The 15,747-nt window shown below is 39.6% G+C and overlaps 1 protein-coding gene and 1 long non-coding RNA gene across 2 annotated transcripts in view; both read left to right on the forward strand.

Annotated features, from left to right (window-relative positions):
• The window catches only part of LOC309506454, a 189,227-nt gene extending 188,081 nt beyond the window's left edge, over positions 1 to 1,146 (forward strand). Inside the window, exons 2-4 of the long non-coding RNA XR_014208756.1 lie at positions 107 to 308; positions 801 to 873; positions 1,005 to 1,146. This is a non-coding gene — a long non-coding RNA (uncharacterized lncRNA). The remainder of the gene's footprint in view (positions 1 to 106; positions 309 to 800; positions 874 to 1,004) is intronic.
• A 4,660-nt stretch (positions 1,147 to 5,806) lies between these two features.
• On the forward strand, positions 5,807 to 13,385 carry LOC309506309 (uncharacterized protein). Its single transcript, XM_082180116.1, has 3 exons — positions 5,807 to 5,928; positions 11,342 to 11,590; positions 11,877 to 13,385. Exons 2-3 carry the CDS (start codon positions 11,506 to 11,508, stop codon positions 13,049 to 13,051), a joined length of 1,260 nt encoding a protein of 419 aa, XP_082036242.1. The 5' UTR covers positions 5,807 to 5,928; positions 11,342 to 11,505; the 3' UTR covers positions 13,052 to 13,385.
• The last annotated feature ends 2,362 nt before the right edge of the window (positions 13,386 to 15,747 follow it).

Below are 15,747 nucleotides of genomic sequence, written 5' to 3' on the forward strand. Positions count from 1 at the left end.
TTTAGTATGGGGAAAAGAGTAGGCGAGAATTACCTGGGTGACGTACTAATTATCGCGAGATTTGGACTTAAGTGCGTTCGAATATGCCTACTTTCCTACTATATAGTAGGCGAAAACAGTACATGAAGGAAGCAGTACGTTCGAAACATCAGTATTCATAAAAGAGTAGGTGAGAAGTTCCCGGATGGCTTACTGCTTCCGGACGGATTTTCGAGTGCTCGACCGATGGATACTCTTCTATCCCAGGAGGCCACGCTATTATCAAACATCGCAGAGATCAGCGTGCTTTCAAATGGGTGCTTTCAAATGTGAGTAAACACGGTTCCTTTTGTTAAAATTGCATGTGTTGAACTACTTTAGAGTAAACTGTTGAATTGTTGAAGGTGTAAAGACTTTACACAGTAAAGTATAGTTGTGATTTTGCTGTAAAAACACGTTTTATTATGTATAACGTTAGCTAACGGGAGCTCCAGTAAGGACACGTAAGTTAGGTCTCTAAAGTGGATTTACATAAACCATACATCTTAAAGACGCTTATTTTAAATGTCTATTTACATCTGACACGAAAATCTTGAAATATCACAACATGAAATAGACATCTGAGTGATGAATGTGTGCTATTATGTAGAACAAATCTATAAAGTAACTAAACATAAGTTATCTATTTTATTTGTCCATTAGTAGTTGATAAATTGAGGAACATTTATGTTGGATAAAAAGTTAAAACAACCTCAACATGTAAATGTAGTGTTGAGCTGATAAATCACAGAGGTAATGTGAATCTTGTCTGGATGTTACAGGGTCAGATGAACGTGTGTGTTTATCCGGTGGAGAGTGGCTCATGAAGCTGAATGCTGCCATCAAAGGCTTTGAGTGAGTATACTACAGAAATGAATAACAACAACTAGTTAAATATTAAGTTGTAGTTTATTTTAATTATTGTAATTTCAAACAGAGCTATTACAGCACCTTTCTGATTCTTGATTTCTGTGCATTTGCTGCAGATCTTTTGTGGTGGAGCAGGACCTGCAAGGGAAGATGATGGCAGCATTTATGAAAAAAAGCGTTTTTGTCTTCTAAAAAATACTGAAATCAAATGACATTGTGCGGTTGAAATGACTGCTTTTGTGTTATGTTTGTGCATTTTTGTAGGATCTGAAATGTCAGCAGGCTGGTGTGAGCACTGAGGATGAAGAGCCCAGAGCTGAATCCTGGAGATGGTGCCATGGATGAGTCCCTCCATCACTCCACCTGTCCTTATGAGACCCTCCATCACTCCACCTGCCCTTATGAGACTCTCCATCACTCCACCTGCCCTTATGAGTCCCTTCATCACTCCACCTGTCCTTACAAGACCCTTCATCACTCCACCTGCCCTTACGAGACCTTCCATCTCTCCACCTGCCCTTACGAGACCCTCCATCACTCCACCTGCCCTTACGAGACCCTCCATCACTCCACCTGCCCTTACGAGACCCTCCATCACTCCACCTGCCCTTACGAGACCCTCCATCCCTCCACCAGCCCTTACGAGACCCTCCATCACTCCACCTGCCCTTACGAGACCCTCCATCCCTCCACCAGCCCTTACGAGACCCTCCATCCCTCCACCAGCCCTTACGAGACCCTCCATCACTCCACCTGCCCTTACGAGACCCTCCATCTCTCCACCTTCCCTTACGAGACCCTCCATCCCTCCACCAGCCCTTACGAGACCCTCCATCACTCCACCTGCCCTTACGAGACCCTCCATCACTCCACCTGCCCTTACGAGACCCTCCATCTCTCCACCTGCCCTTACGAGACCCTCCATCACTCCACCTGCCCTTACGAGACCCTCCATCACTCCACCTTCCCTTACGAGACCCTCCATCCCTCCACCAGCCCTTACGAGACCCTCCATCACTCCACCTGCCCTTACGAGACCCTCCATCACTCCACCTATCCTTACGAGACCCTCCATCTCTCCACCTGCCCTTACGAGACCCTCCATCACTCCACCTGCCCTTACGAGACCCTCCATCACTCCACCTGCCCTTACGAGACCCTCCATCACTCCACCTGCCCTTACGAGACCCTCCATCACTCCACCTTCCCTTACGAGACCCTCCATCCCTCCACCAGCCCTTACGAGACCCTCCATCACTCCACCTGCCCTTACGAGACCCTCCATCACTCCACCTATCCTTACGAGACCCTCCATCACTCCACCTATCCTTACGAGACCCTCCATCTCTCCACCTGCCCTTACGAGACCCTCCATCACTCCACCTGCCCTTACGAGACCCTCCATCACTCCACCTGCCCTTACGAGACCCTCCATCCCTCCACCAGCCCTTATGGCAGAAGGATGTGGGGTTCAGCGCCTGTAGCCTAATACTGTACATACATGATTGTAGTTTGAATAAAGCTTTGTTTCATGTGTTGACTTGTATATGCATTTGTTTATTGTGTGATGGTCACTTTCATTCATTCTTTTACTAATTTATTAATATTTCTCATTGTCAGTAAATAAAATATAATTATTGAATTAATGTTTTATTTAATTGTTTAAAAGAAAATGTAAATATGTTCATTATATACACATCTAGAGTGTATTCAATATGTCATATGACATACATTACATTTTGTTTGTTTTATTGAATTATATCATTTTCATTAAAAAGTAATAGAATTAAGTATTGGTCAGCCTTTATCGTTGTTATTATTGTATGTTTTGGGGTGGGATAGCAATGCAATTCATTCTGAGGTAATATTAATTTTTAATATTAATGATACTTAAATTTTTCGAGTACAAAATCAACAGTTTTCTCCAAAGGCGAATCTTCGCACAGCTGCCCTTTGTGCAGACATTACAAACGCTGAGGAAAACCATTCTAGGTAGGGCTGTCGAGTTACTGATGTTATGATATATATATATATATATATATTATGGGTTTGCATACATAATATGAGATTTTTTTACACAGGAAAAAAGAACCTACAAGGTTGAATATCTTAATATATATTTTCTTAAATAATTCATTATAATACATTTAAAAAATGCATTTTTTGTTATTTATAGGACTAGGCCTGAGGGATGAAACGAGAGTTAAATTCAACAAGAAAAAGAGGAAAACATAAAGCAGTAAGCCACTTTTGCTTGTGGATGAAAATGTTTGGATATAAAAAAATAAAAAAATTAACAACATATTCAAGAGATGACAATTTTGGGATATCGTAATAAAAATAAATAATATCGTTAAGGATAAAACGGTGGGTCACATTAATAGGGTTAAATATAAAAACTTAAATCAACCCTAAATGGATTCACAAAATAAATGGGCAGCAGTTTCTTCAAAAAGCAAGTTTAATCAATATCAAGATATTTACAGAGAGATGAAATAAACGTGTCGTTCAAATCTTTTAAGTTGTTGCGTGTGTGATAACGCGTCGTAGGTCACATGATAACGTCAACATGGCAGATGTCCGGTTCGCATTCATACTCAACGAGATCTGGCTATAAAGTACCTACTCTTTTAGCACTCGTTAAGTAAGTAGCCTACTTATTGAAATTAAGTACCTACTCATTGAGTATGCGGTTTCGAACGCAGCCCCTGACTATTGCCTTACTAAATGGACTAACCCTTTGAATACGTGGTATAATATGCCAAGAAGTCCTCGCTGCAGCCTGTAGCACGATGACGTAGTTGGATGATCCAATACGTACTGGATGGGGAAGTTCGGATCATTTTGCTGACTCTCTTGTTCGATCTCGTTCATCAAAATGAATGAATCTTTTTACGAGTCATTTCGTTCATTTAAGGGGCTTAAAATGTTATACTTTTAACTGGCAAATTCCCCGAACACATCCACCTACGCAATCTTGATCATATTCTGAATTAAATCATTATAATGCAGTCAAAAATAATTTACAGGGAACATAAATAATTACTTTACCTTCCGAGTCTTTTGTTCATTTGTCACGTTCATGAACATAATTTGCATGCGCTGGTCTTAAGTGAGATGAATGTGATGCTTTCCTAGTTTCTCTCTACATACATGCAAAATAGTTAATTTTACAACATTTTAAATCACATGATTTTAAACCTAAATGTGATGGATTTAATGCGTGTATACAGAACATTTTAAAATAAAGCCATTTTATTTTATTCAGGTCATATTTGCTGTTGAGTGAAAGCAAAAATGAGTCAAGTAATTGTCTCTGTAATTTTAATCATAGAGGTAGGCCTACAATAGCCTACAATACGGTCTGTAAACAACTTAAAATACCAGTAGGCTACACATTCAAGGGAAAACGCAAAAATAATAACAGCATCAAGAAACTAAATCTTGTCAGAAAAAAAGTGCTTAATGATATTTTGCCTGGTAAGAGTTCCTTCTTTAATGGCTATACTAATTTTTCCACAGTGCTCTGTACATAAGGTCCCTTAAAATACGAAATCGTCCCGTATTAACAAGTAAGATGATGCGTCCCGACTCCCGTATCAAATCAATAAGGGACGGGATTTGTCCCGTATTTTTCATTAGGCCCACACATAGTTGAATAAAAACATAAGGATTTTACAGTATGGATAATACTAATAGCAAATATAAAAATATAATTTTCACAATAAGTAGTAGAGAAGCTCATTGTATGATTGCATTTTAGCGTCTTTGTTTCTATAGCGACGGAGTTTTATGTACCGGTACTTAGACCTACATGCCATGATGTACATACATAAAAAAATAATAATAATAACCACACCCCCTGAATTTAAGTTTAATATACAAACTGATCACAGCAGTCAGATCACGCAGTTGTCACTCAAGTGATCATTTATATTTAACTTCAATTCAGGTTTTTTTTTATTTTATATATTTTTTATTTGTAGCCTACAGACCAAAACGCACCACCGCGCATGCGCGTCCACTACGTATTGGATCATCCAACTACGTCATCGTGCTACAGGCTGCAGCGAGGGGTGTCTCTAATATGCGGCCCCTTTAAGAAACATGATGACATCGCGCACTGCGCCTGCGCAGAAGAGAGAAGCGAGCAGTGTTGCCAGATGTACGATAATTATCGTATTTGTACGATAAATTTGACCTCTGTACGATGTACGATCAATAATGAAAAAAATCCCATAATGTACGATAATTTCAGAGTTTTCAGTCGTTCGTCCAAACACACATATCCTACCGCTTCTCTCTCTGACCCCGAATCATTTCGCAGGCTCGCCTGCCTGCACGCAAGCACACACACACACACACACACACACACACACACACACACACACACACACACACACACACACACACACACCACACGGTGTCGACCGCACGTCAACACTACACTACAGTTTTGCCGAAGAAGACAGTTCAGTTTAGATCAGTTCCATGACGGCATCCAATCTGTACCGTAAAAGGATTCCCCAACCAACAACATCTGCCAACACAGCACAAGTGGATGTGGCATCCGATGATGACAGCGACTATAAGAGACGGAATTTGAATCTTTCTAGTGTTAATTGTGCACTTTTTTCTCTCTGTCTCATAGTTTAATTATGGTCTAGTTCAAAATGTGGACTGTCGGCATATCTTTTGCACTTTGGCAAAAAAAAAAGTTAAGTAGCCAGACTTCCTCCAGTTAGTGTGAGCGTATTACACAGCTTGTTTAAATTGGCTGTAAAATTATTTGGAAAATAAAATTGTTGGAAAATAGCTATATTTTATGTGTTTGGTTCGTGTACGATAATTTTTCTCAAAAAACGATAATTTTGAAGTTTTGGTACGATACTTCGACATTTCTAATCTGGCAACACTGGAAGCGAGAGAGACGAGTCGAAACTTTCACCAGTTGAGGCTAAATATGTCACTGTTAACGATCGTGAATGAAGGGCAGATGTGGACTATTTTCTCCGGATGCCGTATATTACCAGTCTGCAGGTGAGAGATGTTCCCATTACAGAGTTTAACATTAACCAGCTCCAGAATAAATGCCCTCATATCGTGAATAAGGTTTGTCTGCACTGGAATCACACGAGCGAGTTCATACTGGAGAGAAGCCGCACTAATGTGGAGAGAGTTTTAGACTTTCAAGCTCTGTAGTGAATCATAGAAAGAAGCGTTATACATTCATCCAGTGAGTTTGTTTACAGGTACTTTATTGGTGTGACAATTTGTTACATACATAATATTTTTACATTTGTATAATGTATTGTCAAAGTAATGGCACCCTTTCTCTAGAGCTGTGTTCTGGATAAATTGAGAATCATGTTTTGTTTAAAATATAAACCACTATTCTAAATAGACAATTAAACCAAATAACATGTAATTTACTAGAGGCTCTGACAAAATGCCTATTGTTGCAATACAGTCTCTTTAGACTAAATATTTAAATATTTATTTTTCCAAATCGTTTTGAATGAATGATTCAATGACTCACTTGTTCCATAACTGGATGTATCAGCGTTTTTGAACGAATCTCATGAATTAAATATTGTTTAAGGATTGATGAGAATTGGGCATAACAATAACAAAAAAACATGTAACTGAAAATTAGCGAATTAAGAGTCTAACAAACAAAATTACAGAGCCATAACGTTTAACTGAGCTGCTAAAAATCATCTTTATCTCTTTCAAAAGTCCTTGCTTTCACCTCATTCATTATAGTAATGTCTGAGATCTTCTGTAAATTGGCACATCGAGCACGTCATTAGTGTCAGACAAACTACAGGATCATCATTTTATGTGATAATCATCTATCGATGTGTGTTTTATGTTTTACCCTTCAGGTTAAAGTACATGACTAAAAATACTATTAAAGGCTACAGAAACCACACCTGCAAACTCTCTTTCTGACACTGAAATCGTCCATTCACGTGATTAGTGCAGATCTGAGGAGTTTTTTTATTTGAATGTATATCTGAAGAGAAATTACTGTCTTCATAAAAGTTTTGACGGCATCTTCTTTTATTTTTCCTCAGTATTGTCTAATAAAGTAGTGTTTATAAGCGCAGCTCTGCTTGTGTTCAGGAGTAACCGCTGTATTTCTGCTTTTCCGCAAGCGCCACCTTCTGTCAGAGAGTGAATTTGCATTTTCATTCAGCCTGTTATTTACTAGGCTTAAATGTGAGGTTTAGCATTTTTGTTTCATCAAGTTTTTGTTTTGTCAAAACTGGTATTATTTGAGCTGTTCATATTGTATTTTCTATCATCATTTTACAGTTTAGGATGTTACCATAGACAGTGGTGTTGTTTCAAAACAACTTTGCTACCTAAACAAAATGTTCTGTTACAATATCACAATTTGCTGAAATGATTTCACAGTTTTGAGAAGAACCCCCCCCCTCCCCCATCTACACATTGTTTTGTTGAAGGTGTTAAAAATTTACAGAATTTATGTAATGAGCGAGTACATCATGAATCCATCTTCCAAACTGTGTCCTACAGTACGCCTATAATAAGTGTTTATATTCGGACTACTTTAGACAAAGCGGGACCGTAGCCCAGTTCCTGCGTGACTTGTCAAAAACCAGGGGACCAATGTTTCGTAAAAACCTGCTGTTAGCATTCCATTGACTCCCATTCATTTTGGCGTCACTTTGACAGTGAATAACTTTACATCTGAGGCGTTTAAAGACTCCATTTGTCCATTATTTATTTCTAAAGAAACACGACAATGTATAAAAGGCTCCATTACCTTGTATCTTATGTTATGGCCCCGTAGAAGCCGTTTTTGTAGAAATAGGCTAACGATTGCGTCATAACCACGCATCGCACAGTAGAGAAATTACCGTAGACAGCAGGAGAAGCTCGGAGGCAAAATGACAAAATAATTCATCAGAATACTTAGAAAAAGTTTCTCCTGCTCCTAGCTCATGGACACCTCCTACTCACACTCTCCGTCTCTGCAAGTTTCGGAAGGGAATGATTCAGATTTCTCTTGGCACAGCTACTAGAAGACAGACAGGCTGCTCACGTCACATCTACGTCGTCAAGCTCCGTTTGAGTCTGTGCAGTACGCTCAGCCATCAGGAAGTGAGAGCTTTTAATTTGCTTAACTTTTCTCAGTTGAAACCTATGGGGTCGCTGTGTCTAGTTTATATACTGTCTATGTCAAAAACATAAACCGAGAGAATTAGATCCGGCTCCAATGTTTTTCCGCAAGACGAGCTGAGCATCTATTCATCAAGCCAACGCGCAACTATCGCAAATCAAAGTGAAAGTAAGTCGCAGATGCTTAACACACTATCATCTTCATTAAAAGTAAAGAAACGAAATGATCCTACCATGTGCCATTGCCGTCCCCTCCTATTGTGGTCTTTGATTTTGAAATTAGCTGATGATCAATAAATTGCAGCTCATCTCAGTTGATTTCGGTGACATGAACTCCATTAAATCTGCATATAACGCGGGAATTGAAGATCGGATTTATATCCGTTTTGCGAAAAAACATCAATGTGACCAGGTGTAAATGGAATCGTTTTGATAAATCAGATATCTCTGTGACCAGGTGTAAACAGGCCCCTAGACGCAACACGGTAATTTAACCTGTGTCCTGTTTCATCCTTATAATATGCTAGGTTACATAAAAATGAGCAACATAGTGTTTTATACACTATGGGCCCTATCATACACCTGGCGCAATGCAGCGCCAGGTGTGACGCAAATGTTTTTTTGCTAGTTTCAGCCTGACAGTTATCATTTTCCCGTCCTGCGCCACGTTGTTTAAATAGCAAATGCAATTGCGGCCATCTGTTTGCCAATGAAAACGAGGTATGTTCAGGCGCATTTTGATGGCGCATTGTTATTTTGATGAAATTGAAATAGACTTCGTCTATTGAAGTCAAAGGCGCAGTATTTTTTGTTATTTACATTTAGCAGATGTTTTTATCCAAAGCGACTTACAAATGAGAATTTGAGTTAAACTAACAGTAGGACAACAATATGCAAGTGCTATGACCCTTCTCAGTTTAATCTAACGCAGTAAATGTTAATATAAATTTTTTTTATTTATTTTATTTTATTATAGAACAGAATAGATTAGAAGATAAAGTGTTAGTATTACTGGATCAAGTGCTGTCGAAAAAGAAGCGTCTTCAGTCGTTTCTTTAAAGTGGCTATGGACTCTCTGGTTGAGCACTAGCTCTGGTTGAGTTCGGCAGATCATTCCACCAGCAGGGAACAGTCATGGTAAAGGTCAGAGAAAGAGATTTTGTGCCTCTTTGAGATGGCACCACAAAACATTGTTCGCTTGCAGAGCGCAAGTTTCTGGATGGCACATAAGTCCGAAGTAATGAGTTTAAGTAAAAGGGAGCAGAGCCAGTGGTTGTTCTGTAGGCATACGTCAATTGACTTGAATTTGATGCGAGCGGCAACTGGCAACCAGTGCAATTTTGTGAGGAGAGGAGTGACGTGCTCTCTTCGGCTCGTTAAAGACCGCTCTAACTGCGGCTTTCTGGATCAGTTGCAGAGGTTTGACCGTGCAAGCTGGAAGACCAGCCAGGAGAGCATTACAATAGTCCAGTCTGGATATAACTAGCGCTTGAACGAGGAGTTGTGTAGCATGCTCAGATAGGAAGGGCCTGATCCTCCTAATGTTGTACAAGGCAAATCTACATGACCGGGCAGTTCTAGCAATGTGGTCTGTGAAGTTCAATTGATCATTGTTTCGTACGTGTACGTATTTAGAGTGTTGCAATAGGGATAAGTGGGTAGTTTGTTGTTGTTGTGTGTGTGTGTGTGTGTGTGTGTGTGTGTGTGTGTGTGTGTGTGTGTGTGTGTGTGTGTGTGTGTGTGTGTGTGTGTGTGTGTGTGTGTGTGTGTGTGTGTGTGTGTGTTTGTGTGTTTCAGATGTTCATTGGATCAATCTACAGCCTGTCAGTTTTCCTGAAGGATGATGACGTCCCGGTTCACCCATCCAATCACATTACACCACCTTCCTCAAATACCCGTATCTCTTCCACGTCCCCAGCTTTTTGCTCACTTTGGCATTTGTCGTTGTTTGGCTCGCTGTTGCTGATTTCTGTGTGTCTATCGTGTGAATTAATCAATTGTTGTATAGTGGTTGTGAAGGTTCCTGGCTGACCTTGATGGAGTTATGGATGACGAGTGTAGCTGAATGGTGAAGTTGTGGTGAAGTGTTGGGTTGGCCGGGACCACGAGTAGCTCTGTCTTCGCAAGTTTTAGTTCAAGGTGGTGGTCCTTCATCCAGACAAAAATGTCTGTCAGGCAGGCTGAGATACGATCAGCTACCGTCGGATCGTCAGGCTGGAATGAGAGGTAGAGTTGTGTGTCATCAGCGTAGCAGTGATAAGAAAAGCCATGTTTCTGAATCACAGATCCTAGTGATGTCATGTAGATGGAAAAGAGAAGTGGCCCAAGCACTGAGCCCTGAGGCACTCCAGTAGCTAGATGTTGGGTCTTAGACACCACACCCCTCCACGATACTCTAAAGGACCTACCTGAGTGGTAAGATTTGAACCATTGGAGTGCGGTTCCTGAGATGCCCTTCATCTTTAGGATTGACAGGAGGATCTGGTGTATCTGGTGGTTAACTGTGTCAAAGGCAGCAGACAGATCCAGCAGGATGAGAACTGAGGATTTGGAAGCTGCTCTTGCCAGTCTCAGAGCTTCAAGAGCAGGGCAGTCTCAGTTGAGTGTCCGCTTTTGAAACCAGACTGATTGTTGTCCAATAGGTTGTTCTGTGTAAGGAAGGAAGAGATCTGGTTGAAAACAACTCGTTCAAATGTTTTCGCGACAAATGGAAGGAGAGATATCGGTCTGTAATTTTCCAGATGTGCTGGATTTGGAGTGGGTTTCTTAAGCAGTGGGGTTACATGAGCCTGCTTAAATGCTGTGGGAAAGGTACCAGTGTGAAGAGAGGTGTTTATGATGTGTGTAAATGTGGGTACAAATGAGGATGAAATGGCTTGAAGTAGGTTAGTGGGATCAAGTGGACAGACGGTAGGGCGATTGGAATGGAGGAGTTTGGAGACTTCTGCCTCTGAAAGTAGAGAGAAGGAGGGTAGAAAGTGAGTGTTAGCTGGTAAAATGTGTGTGTCAGTTTGTGGATTGGTAAATTGGCCGCTGATGGAGGTTGTTTTATTTATGAAGAATGTGGCAAAATCGTTAGCTGTTAGGGTTGATGAAGGAGGAGGAGAAGGAGGGTTGAGAAGAGAGGAGAAGGGCGAGAGGGTGAGAGTGAGCGTAGGTTTTGCCGAAAGGTGACCTGTGGAGGAGTGTGTGTTGTGTTCTGAGGCAGGTTGAGGTTGAGAGTGAGGAGGAAGTGATTTGAGGTGTGCAGTGGAGTGACCAGTGTGTGGTCTATTCAGTAACTTCTTTTTGATTTTTCCAGATCTGGTCCTTTGGGCGTCAGTATCACACAGTGATCACAGTTCACACCTGCAGTGAAGCCCCTCCCACAACAATTCACCAATAAATACTAGGAATATTCCCATCATCCTACAAGAGGAGGACAAACTCCAGGAGTAGCAGCTGAAATCTGTGTGACTGTTAAAGATGGAGTTTATTAAAGAGGAGATTGAAGACATGAGTGATCCAGAACCATCCAGAATAAAACATGAAGATACTGAGGAACAAACAGGTTGGTGTCTATTCTTGATTCTTCATTATCTTGACTTGTTGAGAAACATTAAGGTAACAAAGCTTCAGTTCAAAAGATTGGATGATAAATAATCATACAGAAAATGCATGTAAATGGTCAAAATCTTGAATAGCTCTTGTCATTTACATTTTAAATGGATTAACAAGAAAGTTAAGTGACTAAAGTTTGGCACATCAAAGATCTGATACTTGATACTCTGTTGCTCTATTCTGTTAAATCAGAGTTCACTTTAACTTATTTTAACCACATCATATTTTTATTTTAGACTGGATGGAAGTGAATAAGCAAAATCATGAACTGAATGAGGCAGAGGAGGAACAGCAGAGCATCAAAACTAATAAGCTGCACACCTGTCCTCAGTGTGGAAAGAGTTTCAGACGAAAAGGAAACCTTAAAACACACATAAGAATTCATACTGGAGAGAAACCGTGTACATGCCCTCAGTGTGGAAAGAGTTTTAGACATAAAGGAAACCTTAAAACACACGTAAGAATTCATACTGGAGAGAAACCGTGTACATGCACTCAGTGTGGAAAGAGTTTCAGAAATAAAGGAAACCTTAAAACACACGTAAGAATTCATACTGGAGAGAAACCGTGTACATGCCCTCAGTGTGGAAAGAGTTTCAGACGAAAAGAAAACCTTAAAACACACGTAAGAATTCATACTGGAGAGAAACCGTATACATGCCCTCAGTGTGGAAAGAGTTTCAGTCAACAAGACAACCTTAATGTACACATAAGAATTCACACTGGAGAGAAACCATTCAACTGTGATCAGTGTGGTAAAGAGTTTATTTCGTCATCACATCTAAAACGACACCTGAAAGTTCATTCAGATGAGAAGCCTTATGTGTGTTCTCTCTGTGGAAAGAGTTTTTCACGGCTGGACGATTTTAAACAGCATCAGAAAACACATAATGAAGTGAGAGATCATGTGTGTTGTGAATGTGGGAAGAGCTTTACTACATCTAGTCATCTGAAAGAGCACCAAAGAATTCATACTGGAGAAAAACCTTACAAGTGCTCATATTGTGACAAGAGTTTCACTCAGTCTGCACACCTGAAAGTACATGAGCGAGTTCATACTGGAGAGAAGCCGTATCACTGTACTGAGTGTGAGAGGAGTTTCACATATTTAGCTAATCTCAAATATCATCTGCTCTGTCACTCTGGAGAAAAGCCATTTGACTGTGATCAGTGTGGTAAAGATTTTATTTCATCATCATGTTTAAAACAACACTTGAAAGTTCATTCAAATAAGAGGCCTTTTGTGTGTTCACTTTGTGGAAAGAGTTTTTTATGGCTAAAAGGTTTTAAAAAGCACCAGAAAATACATGATGAAGTGAAAGATCACGTGTGTTGTGACTGTGGGCAGAGCTTTAATAGAGATGACCAACTGAAACGGCACCAAAGAATTCATACTGGAGAAAAGACATAGACACAGAGTTTAACTTTTGTGCTTATTCGTATGTCAAATATGTCGAAAACGTAACCATTCTTGTCTTGTCACATAAATTTTTTTAATTAAATGAATCACGACAGCATATTTTCATTAAAAAAAAAAGGCGAAAATTCATAAAAAGTTGAATTGGGGAGCGCGGGTGTAAAGCCATGCTCGATCGGCCCAAAACTGCCATCCGATCAGCGCGGAAGGTCTCTACGTGTTACTGTCTTTTCTCGAGGCAAAGTATTTTTTGATTAATTGCAATACATTTGAATATGTATTTTCCTCGTTATTTCATCTGACTTCATAAATAAAAAGGTTTTAATGATATCTGTGCATCATTAAAGGTGAGCGAATGTTTGACTATTCCTTTTAACTCCTTAATGAAAATAATGTCAAAGTCAGTTAGAATAATCAAATGTAACAATTTATTATGTCAGGTAAATGTATCATGCCAATTTCATAATCGATTCAAAGATAATCGATACAAAACATCAAATGCTCTGGAATAAAGAGGAGATGCGAACCCAACATTATACATGAAGCTGAGAGTTTTACTCTCAGCCTCACAGGCTAATCTGAAATACAGAAAGGCCCCGACCCAACATTAAGATACATGATGCTAAGAGTTTACTCTTAAGTAAGAGTCACTCTTAGCATCATGGGCCAACTTGAGTTACAAAAAGGCCGATCTTCTTGTTGCATTCCATTATATAGACAGAACCTCTTTCACATGGAAACATCTTCTAACAATGGAAATTTGCATTCAGAGGTTACACCTTTTGGGGGTGGGAGACCATTTGCCAGGAGACCACCTTCCTTTGTGTGCCAGTTATCCCTAAACTCTTAAAAACCTTATTACCTTTTGTTTTACTTATTTGGAAATGAGACATTTGTACCAGTCGCACTGAGACATTTCAAATTATACCAAAATTTACAATACTCGATGATAATCATTCACATTAAACTATATATTTTCTTGGGTGAATTCAGGTGATCTGAGCATGGGGTGTGAGGGATGAGGGAATGAAATGTAGATTAGGATGATTCGGAGGTGAGACTTTCGTCTCCATAGTGCACAAGGGGGAGTTCAAATGTTAATTTCCTTGTTGGCTAAAACATAGCACAAGAATATAGCCTGTTTTTCATGCAATAAACCTTTTAAAATGTGATTAAGCTTGTTTATATTATTATTATTAATAATAATTTAGCATGCAGCTGCCACACACAAATATAATTCAATTGCAATTACAATATTTGATGATTTTATTTATTTATTTATTGCAAAACTGTGCAGCCCTTTCCTATATCTCTATTCATGATATTGATCAATAATAGAAGGATGTTTGGATGAGGGATAGATGTATGGATATCTATCTATACAGATGCAAAAACACTATAAAAATATACAGATAAAATAGTACTGAATTATGAGTGTTACACACAAGTGTTACAACTAACCCCTCTGTCTGTTACAGTTAACCCCACATATGGGGTAAGTTATAACATTTGCACTTCTGTCACTTTCAGTGCAACTGTATGAAAATGGTAGGTCATGGAAAAAAACTTTGTGTTCATTTGTAGCAGAGATGTATGTTGCTTGTGTACAAAAAAAAAAAAAAAAGATTAATCTAACCTTTAATCTATTAATTAATCTATTTTTTAAATAATTGAGCCAAAACCCAAATGTGTTTGGTTGTGCCCCGCTCTCCCCTAGTTTGCATTGCTAGATCAGCGTTTCCCAACCCTGTTCCTGGAGGCACACTACTACACATTTCCAACTCTTCCTAATCAAACACACCTAAATCAACTCATCAGATCATTAGTAGAGACTCCCAAGATCAGAAATCTCCAGAAATCTCTCTCTACGCACATGCGCAGTTCTCATTGTACCTCGAATTACCGTAAATGCACAGAGAAAGTTCCAGAGGTCCCTGGAAGGGGTTGTGTTGGGGTGAGGTGGATTTAGCCTCCTGTCCTCTCTGAGAATTCTGACCATCAGGTCGTGTTTCCCAATCGACTAGCCAGCTATAGGAGAGTGGTACGCTGTGAACGCTGTTGTGTATACTTTGAGCATAGACCGGTGCGCCTGCCATCCAACAGCTCCTGTAGAAATGAGAGAATGGAAGCGATCTCACAAGACATAGGGTTATACACCAGTGTCAACACACCACTTATAACACACCGGCTCATTTGGCAAAGAGCAATTTCTAACACCACTTAAAAATAAATAAAACAATGTGAGCTAGAATTGTCTGTTCAATATAGCCTGCAGCCTGATATTTTTCCCTTTCTTTCTTTCTTTCTTTCTTTCTTTCTTTCTTTCTTTCTTTTTCTTTCTTTCTTTGTATGTTAACATCTGTTTTCAACATCTGTATTTTACTTTCCACAAGGTTTAGGAGTGTGTTTATGGGAATTTTTGACTATTCTAGCACATTTGTCTCTGCTCTAATTCATCCCAAAGGTGTTTATCGGGTAGTCATGGTGGAGTTCGAGTGAGAATCAGACGGGCAATTGTTTCTCCTACACGATCTTCGATGGAGTTTCCCTTGGATATCATAAACTTGGAGGGTCTCCATTTGATGCGGCGCTTATGGGATTATAGATATGCTTTTCATCTTTCTGTTTTCCCGGACTTCTTTCACTCATCTATTTACTCTGCTCCTCCGCTTGTACGGATTCGACGGAGA

This window comes from Leuciscus leuciscus (genome assembly GCF_965113295.1).
Source record: "Leuciscus leuciscus genome assembly, chromosome: 9".
In the NCBI taxonomy this organism is placed as follows: Eukaryota; Metazoa; Chordata; class Actinopteri; order Cypriniformes; family Leuciscidae; genus Leuciscus; species Leuciscus leuciscus.